Here is a 17918-nt window from a genome sequence, read left to right as displayed (position 1 = left end):
GTTCACACAGCAAATTCTAATTTGTTTAGAATTGTAACATAATGGTGATTCGCATTAATGTTCTTGTGTGTACGTGCCTGCACATGTGTGTTGCATGTTCTTCAAATCCACCCACGTTAGAAATCCACACTGCAGAGGGTACGGTTTATACTGTTACAACAAAATATCTGCTGTGTACTTTAAACACTTGAACTACTGATGTCTGTGTGTGTGTGTGCATATGCGTGTGTGTGTGCATATGCGTGTGTATCTGTGTGAGAGAGAGAAGAGTAAGAGACCACAACAGGAAACAGAATGATTACAATCTAGCATCATAACATCCAGACATCACTGGAGTCTAACACACACACACACACTTACTAGAGGATTTCTTAGGGTATTTTAACATTACATGCATGATTGACACACATATATACACACACACACACACACACACGGTTTCCTTGACAATTCCAGCCAGTACACACATCCCAACCCTGCACATAAATCTACCGCTTTGATTTTCAGAAGAAATTCACACAACAGTCATTCATCACTCCACCTAAACCCGAAAACCTCTTGGCAGAGCCGCTAGACTGAAACTCATTTATTTTAAAACAAAAAAAACATTTTTAATTAACGTAATTTATGTGGTAAATACACAAGGTTCAATTTGCTCTGCTACTTTTTAGACGTCTGCTCCCTTTTTATTTCTTTTCCCTTGGTTTGATTATGGTGTGGGGGGGGGCGGGGAATAATAATTAAAACACCATTCAAGCCTAGATTACAAAATCAACAAAAAGAAAGAAAAATAACAATTGCTAATATAACCAAGAGTGCGTGCTATCTGGTTTTTATCTTTTTATATCATCAAGACGCTCTCGAATCTGCCGAGTCATCATGAGATAGGACTTTGTGCTTTCTGGTTTCTCAATAACAAGACAAGCAGTTTTGTTTTTTTTGTCTGATTATCTTCAGCAGAGAGGGGGAAAAAAGAAAGGCTGCTAAAGCAACAACTGCTTACAGCTGTTAAAAAGTGAGTGGGAACTGTCTCATCGACATTCCACTCTAATCATACCTGAAATGTTGAAAATATGCATCTTGTAGTTGTTCAATAGTGAGAAAAGTCTAACTGTTTGCAAATTGCTCGAGCAAAAGATAAGTACACGCTTACAGAGTAATCGGTCTTGCATCATATCACCCCACCCTGTCATTGATGATTGACCGATCACAAATCACGGCAGGCCCCGACATCTTTCATTCCTTCGAAAGTTTAGGCTTTTTTACAGCACTGCTCTGTGAAGCCTGTGAGACACGGTTTAATATGTTTGGACACGTCTTTCAGACACGTTGTATGAATAAATTTAGTGCAGGTTCTCATGACATACAAGCGATCTACCGATCTGCCAATCAAACGATGTGCAGTGACGTAAGCAATGTGCAATACTTGATCCAAGCAACGACAGAAACAAAGGACAAAAGGGTTATTGCTCTGGAGTGGTGCAAACAAACGAGCATTCACCCTATGGTCAGGAGATCACGAGTCTCAATCTTGACAATGCCCCCCACACACACACACACACTCAAGTCAAGAGAGCAAAATTAGCCAAGCTCTCTCGGTGGAAAGGATGGAATACTCTCTCCTCTCAATCATAGCAACACTAGTTTATAATAGGCATCTGGGAGCTCATGTATGAGAAAGAGGGCAGATAGCACTTTCCAAAGAAGTGTTGCAAGCTGCCCTTTGACACAACGTGAGCCTGCTCTTCACCCATTTTACTAACAAACTCCAGTTTATTTAAGATTTAAGCCAGGTTTTCTAGATCTGCCTCATAGCACTAATTCCCCTTTACACAACCCTCCTGCCCATGCTCTTGTTTTGATATAGAGGATACACAGAACAGTGTTGAACATATCAGTGCCTCTTAAACAACAAACTGCAACCCAATTATCCACACTGGCATGCTTCGTGCCCCCCCCACTACTCCTCGTCTTCCAGCCTTAGCCATTCTGGAAGAAATCTGAAACGGCTTCTTCGTCTTCGTCTGTAGTGCTGAGCTCCTCTTTCACCGTGTCAACTCATGCGTGTCTTCGCTTCTAAACAAAAAGGAGCGCGCTTTTGTTAAGCGGCTGCCTCACGAGCACAAGCCACCGGGATAAAAGAGGGAGGTAATGAGAAATATGAGAGAAAAGAACTAGGGAGGAGGGAGAGAATGAGATGGAACTGTGTGGTGTGGCTTAGGGGGACAAAAAGCCCTCTGTCCTTGGAATTGCTTGAGTCTCTGTCTCTCTGTTTCACTTTCTCAGGCTGCTTCTCTGCTTTATCTTTTTTTTTTTTTTTTCGGTTCTAAAGCAACATGCATCCTGTCTGCTCTGCATATGCCACACTGTCCTGCCATCTCGCCATCTCTTTTGAGGGAATGGTAATGAGATTGGGACATAACCCCTACATGCCTGGGCTCAGGAGACAGACGATGCATTGTGAGGAATGAATGCAGTGGGGCATTTCAGTGCAACAAGTACACAAACGTGCCTGGCACTGCCAGGGAATCAGCGTCACCATGCTATGCCATGTGCCCAAAAATACCATCTGAACACCCACACACAGAGACAAAACCCCATTTCAGGAAGGCAGCACAGAATAGACATATTCTAATGCTTGACATGAATATGCATGTTCGCCTCAAGTGACCCACGGTGGTAAAAATATCCGTCACGACAGACACACAGCTAAAGTTCCAGTGACATACATTCGAACACCCAAACCCACACTCAGGCACCGGTAACACCCTGTTAAAACACCATGCAAAAACGATTTAGGCCCATCTGCACCTGGGCGTCTGTGCTAGAGGCACGTACTGTATTATGTGACTAAAACACAGATTACTTAACAAAAATTATTTTTAAAAAGCCTGAAAGCAACACCTCTAAATACCATAAAGGAAATGATGACACTGAGAAGGAAATGATCTTTTTCATCATGGTTTGTTGAACATCTAGTAAAAGATAATTATAGACCAGCTCATCAGTTCGGCAATTTGCCTGCTCAAATACACAAAATTAAATCCAACACTTGGAACACAAGTACGGAAATAGTTAACTGTAAACTAATCCAGGGATCAAAACAACACAACATATATTGAGTGTTTTTGTGAGCAACACCTTAGTTTAGTTACTTAATAAGTGCACGGATTAATATACAGGAAGAATAACTATTTTTTTTTTTTAAATCATAGGACATTAGAAAAAAAAAAATCATAAGATCCGATCTCTTGGACAAATAAGGATGAGAAAAACCAACCTCCTCATTTTCTTACTAATATCAAAATCAGAAGATTAAAATATCACTTGCTGATCGAGATTAATATTAAAGATTAAAATTCAGTGACAATCAAGAACTGAAGATGCACACAGCTCTAGTGGTGAGACAAAGGAGAATCCGTCACAAACAGACAAGATAATAATAATAACTCAGAGATTAGGAGACTTGGACAAATATAGAAGTCAGAAAATCTAGTTAGAGGGGATTACTTAGATATTGCAAAGAGAGATTAGTAGATAAATATTTCTCTATCCATTGTGTATAAGGGTCCAAACAAATCTAGATGAGATCAGAATATCAGGAGATCTCTCAAATATCTTAATTCTTATATTAGAAGATCTACTGTACATCAGGTCTATTAACAGTCATGAAGAACCCATATATAAATATTTATTATCCTGCGTACAGGGTCACGGGCCTGGAGCCTATCCCAGGAACCTTAGAGCACGAGGCTTGGGTACACCCTGGACAGGGTGCCAATCCATCTCAGGACACACACAAACACTACAGACAATTTGGAAAAGTCAATTAACCTAATCTGCATGTGTTTAGACTGTGGGAGCACAGGGAGAATACGCACTCGAACCTGAGGAGGGAATCGAGCCCATGGCCGTGGAAGTGTGAGGCTGATGTGCTAACCACTAATGCACTGTGCCATCTACAATAAATATCACTCATCATCTATCCTGCTTTATCCGGTATACAGGGCTGCATGTACCGGGGCAAAAATACTGTATGGGGTGTACACACATTACGGACAAAATGGGAACGACAATTAACCCAATATGCAGGTCTTTGGACTGTTGGAGGAAACAGAGAGAAAACACTCCATGGACACAGACCCCAAGCAGGACTAGGACCCTCAACTCTAACTTTAAATAAACAAACATGCTCTGTAGAGTAAATGATAGCATTTACAGCTTTAGTATTTAATATTTTTCAACTGGGTAGCGCAACCCGATAGACCCCGATGCGACAGTAGCATTTTTTGATAAAGCACTATGAATTGGCAATCTTTACTTACTTAGGTAAAGAATAATCCAATCCATATAATATTCCTTTACAGAGACTATCATACAGCCTTCTTAGGTTGAAGAACCCAAGAAAAATTATGAGACAGATCTCTAGCACAGAATAATCCAAGTTTGCATCATGCATATGGTAATCTCAAGAGGTTCTCCTACCTAGATGAACATATGACAAAGTCTCCCCCATCCAGAAGTCGGATTTTGCAGAAGAGCATCCCGTTGATGAACGGCACAGCCGTCAGCTCCTCTAAAGTGAAATGGACTTGGAACTTGAACTTCTTCTTCTTCATTAAAAACGCCATGGTGTGTGTGTGTAAACTGGGAGTTTGAAAACCACTGGGTGAGTTTTAAATAGAGAGGTAGGTAATGGTTGGCTTGGATAATCTGGCGCCTGGAATTCCTCCTTCTTGGACTCGGATCAGCATCTCCAAGAATCAATCGCGAAGCGATTTCTGAAAAGGAAAAATACAAACCGAACCGGTTATAATCCAACAGTGCGGACGTAACTTTGGATCGTGACGTAGTAATCGGCTTATTCACACGCGCGCTCGCTCGCGCGCGCTTACCTGGACGTTGGTGAAAGGCTGCTTTTCTTCTCCTTCAACAGTCTACAAAACCTCCTGAAACAAAACACAAAAACGGATCAATATGGATACATAGTAACACACCAGAAATCCCAAACACTGTTTTTTTTTTCAATGTGAACGCATTTCCTTACAAAAATAAATGACCTATATCCCAAAACAAATGGAAACGCGAGAAGATCCAGAAGCAAAACGCCGTCGTCCCTAACAACACCACCACCACCAAACACCAAACACGGGTAATTAACTCAGGGAGAAACACGACGGTTACTATTCCTATCAAAACAAGTCCAGAAACAAACAAACACGTTAAGCAGAGATTCTACCTGACTCTCGTGCAGCACACTCGGAGTGTAAAGGCGACAAAGCAGCGCTACTCAAGTTCAATCTGTTCTCTGACTACGCTCTCGACACCGCACTTCCGTACTACAGAGTGCGCGCGGCCGTTCGCAACACTGTATCGTGTACTCACGCACTTGCTACAAAGCTAGTATGCGCTTTTTTGAATGTAGCCTCTGAGCAAGCCACGCCCCCACCTAGTGTGACGTGTCGACTTCCCTAAAATGGAATATTTGCATACTACTCACTGTTATATTCAAAGCTTTCTGCTGCGTTTAATCGCGCTGAACACCCGACCTAATTGTAGCACGTTTTTTTTTAATTCTATTTTTATCTCAGAAATATCATGATATATAGGATACGTATATACATTTTTAAATGATATACTGAATAAATATCCAATAAATCATTTTGATTTTAGAGCTTTTATTTAAAGAATCTTAAGCCTTAAATTGTTTTTTTTTTATTATTATTATTCTAGTTATATGTTTAATTACACGTTAATTGTTGCGCATTTCAGGGTAATTTGCACATATTATAACGTATATTTCATGTACTATTGGGGTAAAAAATGTGCATCTACCGCCATCTGCTGGTAACAGGCAGCAATTGTCATCATCATCATCATTACCATCATAATTAAAAAATATAGTTGCAAGCAACGATGACGGGCCCAAGCACCCTGTGCCATCGCCACCCCAGGGGCACAGCACAATCTGTGTGTTATTTGAGTGTGTTAAGACCTCGAAAAAGCCATCGCCACCAGGTCGCACCGCACAACTTGCACACATCACACACTATACAGGCCTGATGTCAGTTTGAGCCCTAAATATTTGTTGAATGCGTTTGTGTGTGTGTGTGTGTGTGTGTGTGTGGGTTAGTGTGTGTGTGAGGGTTAGTGTATGTGACTTGTGTCAGCCGAGTAAATGTGTTCGTGCATGTTTGTGTGTGTGGTGAGTCAGGCAGTGTGTTAACATTAGTGATGTGTGTGTGTGTGTGTGTGTGTGAGAGAGACATGTGACTTTTTAGTGTGTGTGTGGGTGTGTGTGTTTCTGCGTGTGGGTGTGAAAAACCAGAGATGCAAGTGTTAAAATTTGTGATGTGTAATATACAGTGGTGTGAAAAACTATTTGCCCCCTTCCTGATTTCTTATTCTTTTGCATGTTTGTCACACAAAATGTTTCTGATTATCAAACACATTTAACTATTAGTCAAAGATAACATAATTGAACACAAAATGCAGTTTTTAAATGATGGTTTTTATTATTTAGGGAGAAAAAAATCCAAACCTACATGGCCCTGTGTGAAAAAGTAATTGCCCCCTGAACCTAATAACTGGTTGGGCCACCCTTAGCAGCAATAACTGCAATCAAGCGTTTGCGATAACTTGCAACGAGTCTTTTACAGCGCTCTGGAGGAATTTTGGCCCACTCATCTTTGCAGAATTGTTGTAATTCAGCTTTATTTGAGGGTTTTCTAGCATTTTTAAGGTCATGCCACAACATCTCAATAGGATTCAGGTCAGGACTTTGACTAGGCCACTCCAAAGTCTTCATTTTGTTTTTCTTTAGCCATTCAGAGGTGGATTTCCTGGTGTGTTTTGGGTCATTGTCCTGCAGCAGGACCCAAGATCGCTTTAGCTTGAGTTGACGAACAGATGGCCGGACATTCTCCTTCAGGATTTTTTGGTAGACAGTAGAATTCATAGTTCCATCTATCACAGCAAGCCTTCCAGGTCCTGAAGCAGCAAAACAACCCCAGACCATCACACTACCACCACCATATTTTACTGTTGGTATGATGTTCCTTTTCTGAAATGCTGTGTTACTTTTACGCCAGATGTAACGGGACACGCACTTCGTCGGTCCACAAGGTATTTTCCCAAAAGTCTTGGCAATCATTGAGATGTTTTTTAGCAAAATTAAGACGAGCCTTAATGTTCTTTTTGCTTAAAAGTGGTTTGCGCCTTGGAAATCTGCCATGCAGGCCGTTTTTGCCCAGTCTCTTTCTTATGGTGAAGTCGTGAACACTGACCTTAATTGAGGCAAGTGAGGCCTGCAGTTCTTTAGATGTTGTCCTGGGGTCTTTTGTGGCCTCTCGGATGAGTTCTCTCTGCGCTCTTGGGGTAATTTTGGTCGGCCGGCCACTCCTGGGAAGGTTCACCACTGTTCCATGTTTTTGCCATTTGTGGATAATGGCTCTCACTGTGGTTCGCTGGAGTCCCAAAGCTTTAGAAATGGCTTTATAACCTTTACCAGACTGATAGATCTCAATTACTTTTGTTCTCATTTGTTCCTGAATTTCTTTGGATCTTGGCATGATGTCTAGCTTTTGAGGTGCCTTTGGTCTACTTCTCTGTGTCAGGTAGCTCCTATTTAAGTGATTTCTTGATTGAAACAGTTGTGGCAGTAATCAGGCCTAGGGGTGACTACAGAAATTGAACTCAGGTGTGATAAACCACAGTTAAGTTATTTTTTAACAATTACTTTTTCACACAGGGCCATGTAGGTTTGGATTTTTTTTCTCCCTAAATAATAAAAACCATCATTTAAAAACTGCATTTTGTGTTCAATTATGTTATCTTTGACTAATAGGTAAATGTGTTTGATGATCAGAAACATTTTGTGTGACAAACATGCAAAAGAATAAGAAATCAGGAAGGGGCAAATAGTTTTTTACACCACTGTACATGAGTATGAGTGTGTTTGTGTATACGTGCGTGTGTGTGTCTGTGTGAGTGTGAGAGTGTTAACAATGTGATATAAGTGTGTTTGTGCATGTGTGTACTTCATGAGAGAGGTGTGTGAGTGTTAACATTTGTAATGTGTGTGTATGTATGTGTGCATGTGTGTGATGTATGAGTTTGTCTGTGTATGTGTGTGTGTGTGTGTGTGAGAGAGAGAGAGACGTGTTTGAGTGTTAATGTTTGTTATGTGTACATGTGTAGAATAGGCTGCAGATGCTGCGAAAAAAAAAAACATGACACTATGATGTAACTCAATGTGGTGTCACTCAACATGTCACTCAATGTAATGCCACACAGAAAGTTATTAATCGTATTAATCAGCTTTAGTCTTAGGTATTATCGTGTGCCTACATGCAAGTGTGTATGAGGTAATGGCAGCAGATTCCAACTTAAATTATTGGGCTGCAATCAAGCAAAGAAATCAAACTAAAGAAATGTGAAATTACTGGAACTGGGTTAAGAACCCATTTAATGCATTACCAAAACATTTTTAATGTTAAAAAATTACCCAAATTTTTTAATCATGAATGGCGATCACTTCAACACTTGGTAGAACTGCACGATAAAAAAAAACTAAACAGCTGTGTGTCCTAAGAAAACCTAAGAAAAGACAATTGGTCTTTGGAGCAAAAAAAAACGGTCATGTGGGTCTGATGAGTCCAGATCAGATTGACCCTATTTCAGTGTCAGGGTAAGAAGGTAAGCGCGTGAAGCGATGCACCCATCATGTATAGTGTCCACTGTACAAGCCTCTGGAGGTAGCGTTATGATCTGGGGTTGTTTTAGTTGGTCGATGAAGTTATCTGATAACAAGGTCATTCGGGGAGGGTGGGGGTGCAGGCAGTGTATATATACAACAGTTCATTTGATTGGTCAGGCTGGTCTGGTACCTGGATGAATGTCAGTTTTATTGATTATCAGCATGGCTGTGATTTGCTCTGGCACTCAGCTTGAAGCTTCGTGACTATGCTGAATCACAGCATTTTTTTTCCCCATGGGGCCATGCCATACCACATGGATGGGGTCACTGCAAGGTCATATTCCCAAATCACCCAGTGTTCACAGGAGCATGATCGTGGCCTTTGCAAATAATAATTGCAGTTTCTTTTATTAGTATAATTGATTGTTTAATTGATTTTTAAGCAACAAAATATGAAAATCATTAAAAGTTTTAAGATGACAATAGCTTAAACCATCACGACCTTAAAAAAGCATTTAAGATTAAGGAAGTTGGGAAATAAAAAAAATAAGAGGAAATAAGCCATCTTTGTCGGTGCTTGATATTTGATACAGTATCTGATATTTTAAATAACATTTTGGAACCAGTTTTTCTGTGATTATAAATATCATATTTTTTTCTCAGGACTCATGGATTATTTGAAATTTCATAGCTGGGACTGAAAATGTCCTCCAATTCCGGAATGTCACAAAAATATATTGTGTAACATTATTATTATTATTATTATTATTATTTGTATTATTATTGTGATGGCCCAGGCACTATGACATTACCCCTATTATTCAATTCAATTCAATTTTATTTGTATAGCGCTTTTAGCAATTTTCATTGCCGCAAAGCAGCTTTACACAGTCAAAAGAATTATTTTAGTTTGTATGAAATGTGAATTTGTATGAATCAAAATGGTCAGTTTGTCCCTGGTGAGCAAGCCGAGGGCGACAGTGGCAAGGAAAAACTCCCTGAGATGGTAATAGGAAGAAACCTTGAGAGGAACCAGACTCAACAGGGAACCCATCCTCATTTGGGTGAAACAGAAAGCAGTAAATGATCTGCATTTATACAGTGTGTAGGGTGGGAGGCAGTTCAGCTATAAAAGCTGATGTTAATTGATGTTAATATGGAGTCCAGGTAGTTATTGAAGACCCAGGTAGACTTGTAAGAAGTTCCAGTCATGAACTATCGAACTGTCAAGTCCCCAGAGAAACAGTTGCCAACACCAGTCAAGGCCAGAACCATTTTCTAGGTAGAGAGAATCATTCCCAGACACCAGACGCATCCCAGAGAGACACACGGGGCATCCATGTGACGAGATCTTCAGCCAGAAGCGGGGCACCAGGATGGGTCAGACAGGTCCGGAGGGCAGAGGGAGTCTGGATCACTGGCAGCTCAGGAACGACATGTGTAGCTCGACAGAGAGAGAGAAAGAGTGAAAGGGGGAGACAGGAGGAGAGAGGAAAAAGAAAGAGGGGGGAAAGAGAAGAAGAGGAGAGATGGCAGTTAGGTAGAACTATTATTAGCATGTAAAACCCGGTACACATTTAGAGCTCAACATCATAGGCTCTACTCAACAGGAAGTCAGTTATCTTAGGTCAATAGACTCTTCCTACTGACTTTATTATCCCTCCTATTTTAAAATGATGTCCCCTTAAATGCATGTGGCCACTGTGCCCAATGGCGTAGGGTCCCTATGTTGTTGTGTTACTTTGTTTGGCTTTATCTATAACCATAATAACACAAATTATAATAATATATTTTTTTATATATTTATTTTTTTGTTTAACCAAATTTCCCGGTTATTCCCTGGAAGCATAACCTTGTTCGCCAACATCTTGCTTTTTTTTTTAATGAGTCATCTACAACGAAAGAAAAACTCCACTTTTCTAATCAGAAAAAAGAACCAGACCAAGCAAGACTTAGACTAGCTGTCAGCAATGTTATCTCTGTTTCTGTGAATAAATATTGTGGCAGCTCTCTCTCTCTCTCTCTCTTGCTGTGTCTATCTCTCTGTGAGCTTCCTGATTGCGAACGTGCTGTTCTCGTCGCTGTCTGCAACCAGCTCTGCCTTTGATTTCAAACACCTGCTACACCGATAAGAGTTCCTGATATTTGCTGTAGGATGGAGTGGAGTTAAAATAAAAAATATCCTCTAATAAAAGTACTCAAGTAAAAGTACAGATACCTGAAATGTATAGCTACTTAAGAACAGTACCAAAGTAAATGTATTTAGTTACATTCCACATCTGTATCTAAGGCCCTTAGTATTTGTGTGGAGATTCTCCCCAACTCCTTAATAAACATACTAATAGGTGGATTGACTACAATAAACACACCAATAGGTGCAGAGTGTGAGTATGTGTGGATGGTGTGTATGTAATAATTATAATAATAATAATAATAATAATAATTACCTTAACCAATATAAGCCTATTATACTTGCTTATTTTGTTGCATGTGATACTAATAAAGTGATTACACAGCTGCATACCTATATAATACAGTATAGTGTATATTCTCAGTATTATGAATGAACCGTGATTTATTTAGTAGCGTTTCATAGTGTGATTGCATGAAATGATGTCCACTTAGACACCTCCCTCCCCATCTTGTACAACTGACACGGAGACCTTCCTAGTGTAGTAGGCCACTGTACACTGTACGCCTTCCTCACAAACTGGAATCATAGAAGCAATAAAGTTTATGGACATGATAAAATATACAAAGTTTTCCCTATTATGCAAATGTTACCATGGAGCTCCTGTTAGGGTCACCGGCACCTTGTCCTGTCTAATTATAGTGCATCTTGCATCTGTTTGGTTTACTGCTGTTCTTATCCTGTTTAGTTCACTATTGCTTGTTTGCTTTCCCGACTTGTTTACTGTAATCGGTCCAGTGATTGACTCCCGAGCTCGGAACGATTGCATGCTCAAAGACAAAAATCAACTGATCCCAGGACCAAGGGTGCTCAGAATTGGTTCCCTGACCCCAGACCTTAGTCTTAGTGATAGTTCCTAGCCGAAGTCATAATTTTCATGTCCCTGTTAGTATATGGTGTTCATTTTATCTTTATAATTATAACTCCACTTCAATAAACAGCTGTCTGTACTCGCATCCTGCCTGTCCTCCATACGTGCAAAACGTGACATTCTTTCCACAGGACTCTAAAGGTCCCCTCTTTGTCCTTACATTTCCTGATTTTGTTTCTCCTGTAAAAACAAGCAATGATGTCATTAATGTTATATCGAAATGTCTGTCTACTGAAAAGCAGTAATCCTGTGTTTTGGTAAAATGACGTTGGGGGAAAAAAGGTGGTTGCATGTTGTGCGGCAAAGATGAATAATTAAGATGATAAAAAAACAATACTTTTAAGTCAATTTACAAAAAAAAAATTTGCAATGAAAATTCTGTTAAAACTCAGGTTGGCATTGGGCAATAGTTTGATAAGGCCCTTGTGTAGAGTGATCACCATGGCAGGTTTCAGAACACCAATAGTTTTATGATTAAATGTGTGCAGCAAAATTTGTCACCATGCTTATGGAACATTTTTGTTTCTGTTTTTCTTGCTTTTAAATTCTTTAAAAAAAATTTTAATTCTTGCTTAACCAAGTTTGAACACATTTTCTTGAATTTAAAACATTCAAATCATTAAAACCTGCCTAGATAGTTTGAGCGTAAATCATCCAGGACAGAACTTTTGCCAAAAAGTGCAACTATTATCCAGTAATGTACTTTTACAAATCAAATCTAAGCAAAGCAAAGCCAAATTTATTTATATAGGCTAGCACTTTACAGCAACCTACGTTGAACTTCACAGCACTAAAAATGACAATAAAGTGGCAATAAAAATAGAAATAAAAAATACAAAAACAAAATAAAACACATAATTATAAATAAATAACTGAAAAATAAATAAAAAATATAATAATAATAATAATAATAATAATAATAATAAATAAAACAAAATGATTAAATGATTAAAAAAAACATAAAATTATAAAATATTAAAAGTCATTCTAGATAAGTGAGTCTTTGGTTGTGCTTTAAATGAAGGGAGGTCCATAATGTTACGTAACTCAGGTGAAATGGTGTTCCAGAGTTTAGGACCAGCCACTGCAAAGGATCGATCACCCCATTGTTTGCACCTTGACCAAGGGACCACTAGCAGGTTTTGATTAGCAGAACGTAAGGCTCTACTTTGTTGATAAAAGCTTACTGTCTTACACACGTACAGTAGGAAGGTGCCAGACCATTAACCGAATTAAAACAAGCATTCATTTGATTTTATATTTAAGTAACTATGCACAATCTTTCACCTAATCCGCACTATTCTTTAATTGTCTGTATATTTTTGGGCACCTTTAGAAAGCGGGGCTATAGACAACACTGGGCTTCAGTGGTCAAGGTTTAAGATTCGATTGCCAGACAACTACCTGAGTATTTCAAGTGTCGGAAATCTAAGTAATGATCAACATTACCTTAAAAATCAAACATTCTGGAGAATCTATTTCTCTCTATGTTTTGTGGCATACATTTTAGTGGAGCTGACCAGAAAAATGCCCGTCAAGTCTCTTTTAACATATTCTAGTGTGTACGGAATGATGATCAGAAGCCTCTAATAGTGCGACTGTCTTGATTATGAGTGCTTATGTAACTCTAGAATGGCCTTCAGAGTCAATGCTTTTTTTTGCTGTTATCCATTGTTTCCATGGCAACCGAGTCAAAAACTGAAGAATAAACATTATGGACCTCCACACTCCTTTTCCATCTTAGGTGTAACTGAAAGTAGCATAAGCATCTGTACAAACAACTATTTGCAAAGATACAAATTGTGTCCACATGAAAGCTGCATGTTTTCAAAGATGTTTCCACGCAGAAAAGCGTGTCGTGTACAAAAGTCTGTCATCTGCCAGATGTTTCTGAGGCTGCATAAGGATGATAAAGTAATCAGTAAATATTAGAAATGCAATAAGAGCATCAAAATTTAACATTAAGTTCCACTATTTGTTCTTACATTACCTGATTAAAAACAAGCAATGAGGTCATTAATGTTATATCAAAGTGTCTGTCTACTGTTGTCTTTTTTTTATAATTGTCTACAATTATTATTTATATATATATATATATATATATATATATATATATATATATATATATATATATATATATTTTTTTTTTTTTTTTTTTTTTTTTTTACATATAACATTTTAAACAAAGCAGCTTTACAGACTCAAAAAATTATGGAAATGAGTTTGAAAAATGTAAGGAAGTATGTATAAATTATAATGACCAGTTTGTCCCTGATGAGCAAACCGGGGCAACAGTGGCAAGGAAAAACTCCATGGGGCAATAGGAAGAAACCTTGAGAGGAACCAAACTCAACAGGGAACCCACATTCATTTTGGTGATAACAGATAGCAGGAACTAATTTGCAGTCATGGTGTGGGTTAGGAGGCTGGAAGTTCAATATAACAGAAGAAGTGTTTAAGTAAATAAGAAATCCACTTTCATTGTTGGAATCTCTGGTACAAAACTCTGGTACCTGCCAGGTTCGAGGACCCCGTGCTCGCTCCTCCGCCCGGCTTCGATGACCCTGTGCTTGCTCCTCTTGCAGGACTACCACTCAATCTACGCATATAAATTTGTTAAAAAATTTAAGCAATTAAATTTTAGCTACTAAGACATTATTGTTACTATTATTACATTATTATGATCACATAATATCATATAATATATATTATTATAACAGCATGGCCTAGGCTGACCAAGTTTATGTTTTAGCCTTTTTTTTATTTACCTATATACAGTATAAATTGCTATTTCAAGCCATTGAAATTACACAAGAACTTAAGCAAAAAACAAAATAGTAACTGGTAAATAATGTGATAAATTCAACCCTTTGTGTGTGAATTTGAGTATGTATGTGTGGATGGTAGCTTGCAATGGACTGGCATCCTATCCAGGGTGTATGCCCACCTCATATCCAATGCTTTGGGGCCAGTTTCTGGATAAACAGATAAAATAATTGATTCAAACAGTGGTTGAGATTATACCTAGACAAATCCTTGAAGATGATCTGGAGACTGCTTTGATGATGCTTAAAAGGTCCCCGCTCGTGTCCCATAGATGGGTCAAAACACACCAAAACTTCCTGGTTAGAAGTGATTTATGGGAAATGATCTGCTGAAGAGTCACTATGGTACAAGATAAATGTCCTACACATTCCACTTGTATATTATTGTATATTTTGTAAATTATTGTATATTTATGACCCTAAAGGACCAGATCTTGTCACTCATTGTTATCTTTATCATCTTTTCTTTAAGATATCCAACCATATGATTATTTTTTTTCTAACATCACACCATCAGAATGCAGGATTTATGCTTTCCAGTAGATGGGCACTCTGATATAACATTTCTTGTTTATATAAGAGAAACAAAGTCAGAAAATGGACAGACAAGAACTTCACATCCAGAACTCCAGAGTGCCATGAAATGAACATGCTCATTTTGATCAATATCAGTTTATCAACCTAATGCAAGGATAACGACAGACATTTGTACAAGACACTCTGTATCTTTGGAAACATTGTGTAATACTCTTATCCTTTACCACATCTACTAATTAGATTTAAGTATTTGATTTCAGGATTCTTATAGAGATTCATGTTTATACACTTTAATATGGAAACCCATATTACCCATAGCGTTATTTACTTATTCAATAACATAGCAACACAATAGATCAATTAGTAGTCAATTGTTTCATTTTCAGTTATGTTCACATCAAAGATTAGAACAGGGAAATTTTTTTTCATGAAATAAAACTGTGGTGTGGGTGTTGGTGCCAGGTAGGCTGATTTGAGTATTTCAGAAACTGATGATCTCCTGGAATCTTCACACACACAAAAAAAATTAATAAAATAAAACAGAACAAAAAACATCCCATGGATAGAGGATCTGCTACAACTGAACCACCTTCTTGATGAGAGAGGTCAGAGAAAAATGACCAGACTGGTCTGAGCTAACAGGAAACTCAAATAATCACTCTTTACAATTATGGTGAACAGAACACCTTGAGGTGAAAAAGGTTCCAAAAAGCTGGCAAAAAAGAAGATCCGGCTATCATGGACAAAGACTCATACAGACTGGATAGTTAAAGACTGAAACAGACAGGGTGATTTTTTTCCCCCTAATCTTCCACTTCTATGCCCATGATAGTCTCAGATTCTTGTTCTTGGCTGATGAGAATGGAACCCAATATTGTGTTTTGTTGTTATAGCCCATGTACCTTGATTGTTGGTGCTTTGTGAATGCTGAGATGCGTTTCTGCCCAAAATATTTGTAAAAGGTTATTACATGAGCCAGGTCATTCTCCTGGAACATGCTTTTTCTCTATTCTGATGTTTGATGTGAAGTAGAAAGAAAGAAATCCTCCAGTCATAGCACGACTCTGTGTAACGCAGTAGGTAATATTTTGTTTCATTTGACCAGGGAACAATTATTTAAAGGTCTTGAAGTATAGTCTTTTTCCTTGTGTAGAGTCTTTGCAGGTAAAGGTTTTATCTCTTAATAGAGGCTGCAACCAGCTTCTTTACCAGGTCCTTTGTTTGTTTGTTTGGGGTTCAGTTGTTCACTTTTGGACAAAAATTTTAATTGCCAATGGGAATTTGTAAAATTTGTGTGTCTTTCCATGAAGGATGCAGTTTCTGTGTGGTCACGATATTGTAAATTGCCAAACAGTTGTACAGATGCTTGTGGTACCTTCAGTTATTCCTAAGATGGAAAAGGATTGTGGAGGTCCATAATGTTTATTTCTTCATTCCTGGCTGTGCCTGAATTTTCCCCTTTAAACAATGGAAAACAGAAAAAAAAAAGAAAACGGCACTGGCTCTGAAGGCCGTTCTAGAGTCACAGATGCACTCCTCCTATTCCACAAGATTTAAGCACAAGACACGGTACACCTTGGACAAGGTGCCAACCTATTGCAGGACATACACACACACACACACACATACATACTGTACAGACTCACTCGTTCACACTCTATGGACAATCTGGGAAGGCCAATCAACCCAATTTGCATGTCTTTGGGCTGTGGGGGGAAACCGGAGGAAACCCAACAAGGACAGGGAAAACATTCAAACTCCATGTACACAGACCTGAGGCGAGAATCAAACCCTCCACCCTAGAGGTGCGAGGCCACCACTACGCCACCATGCCGCCTTGATCCACACGGTTACATGTAAAATGAAGCAATATAAAAACAATAGCGGAAATGTTATCATCATTTTACCATCCAGATCGTCACATCCAGTGTGTTGGGGATAGTTTTTACATCAACACTTAAAAGAATTGATGCTGTGACATCTACAAAATCAGTTAACTATTAACACTGTGGCTGAAATTATATTTAAAAAAAACAATCCTCTTAGATGATCTGGAGACTGCGTTGCTTGACAAAGAGTCCCCACTCTTGCCCTACAGTTGGGACTAGACACCACAAAACATCCTTTTTCAAGTGATTCACTTCTATATAACATTAATGACATCATTGCTTGTCTGAAAATGTGAGTACAAGAAAGGAAATGTAACATTTTTATAACTTCTCAATCATTTGAAGGAACTGGTGGCTTAGTAGGTTTTGTCGCCTGCCATGTGAAGGCCTAGTTTACATTCCCACCCAACGCCGTTTCTACAAGATGTCCTGTACCTTTAGAAACACGGAGTACTGTGCTTATCCTTTACTATATTTACTATCTATATTCAAATAGCTGACTTTTGGATTCTTCTTTTTAAGTTTATACACTTTAATAGGCACTCCTGAACAGCTGCTTATTTCAAGTTATTCAATCATTGAAAGAACAAAATGCATGCAATTTTGCAAGTAGAGGTCAAGTATTTGAGTAATTGTTGGTTTATCACCCTGGCCAGAAGCTACCTGAGCTACTTTAGCATTCCTATCTCGCGCGCACATGCCTCAGTACATTCTTTTCTAAAGGAAAATGCCAGCAAATTCCCTCACGTGACTAACCGGCAGATAGAATGAGGATGGTCCGGTTTAAAGAATACGATTGGCTTGCGAGACCATCCATCATGCTTGTTTAAAACAGCCCGCCCTTTTCCTCGCAAGTCATTCACGTTTCCTTTACTCGTTAAGCTCCGCCTACTCGTAGCCGCGCCGG

The 17918-nt window shown here is 38.7% G+C and overlaps 1 protein-coding gene across 3 annotated transcripts in view; it reads right to left on the bottom strand.

Moving 5' to 3' along the window:
- The window catches only part of eeig1b (estrogen-induced osteoclastogenesis regulator 1b), a 49637-nt gene extending 44259 nt beyond the window's left edge, over positions 1-5378 (bottom strand). Inside the window, exons 1-4 of one of the 3 annotated variants that reach the window (XM_053485065.1) lie at positions 5240-5369; positions 5048-5117; positions 4896-4949; positions 4486-4781 (exon numbers count right to left, since the gene is read on the bottom strand). In XM_053485065.1, coding sequence (XP_053341040.1) covers positions 4486-4631 — 146 coding nt within the window. In that variant the 5' untranslated portion in view covers positions 4632-4781; positions 4896-4949; positions 5048-5117; positions 5240-5369. The other 2 variants (XM_053485062.1, XM_053485063.1) reach the window with 2 other exon arrangements.
- Between the last annotated feature and the right edge of the window lie 12540 nt (positions 5379-17918).

The sequence above is a fragment of the Clarias gariepinus genome, chromosome 24 (genome assembly GCF_024256425.1).
Source record: "Clarias gariepinus isolate MV-2021 ecotype Netherlands chromosome 24, CGAR_prim_01v2, whole genome shotgun sequence".
NCBI classification, from domain to species: domain Eukaryota; kingdom Metazoa; phylum Chordata; class Actinopteri; order Siluriformes; family Clariidae; genus Clarias; species Clarias gariepinus.
The sequence above is the reverse complement of the archived record's forward strand: the minus strand, read 5'-3'. Positions and strand labels throughout refer to the sequence as shown.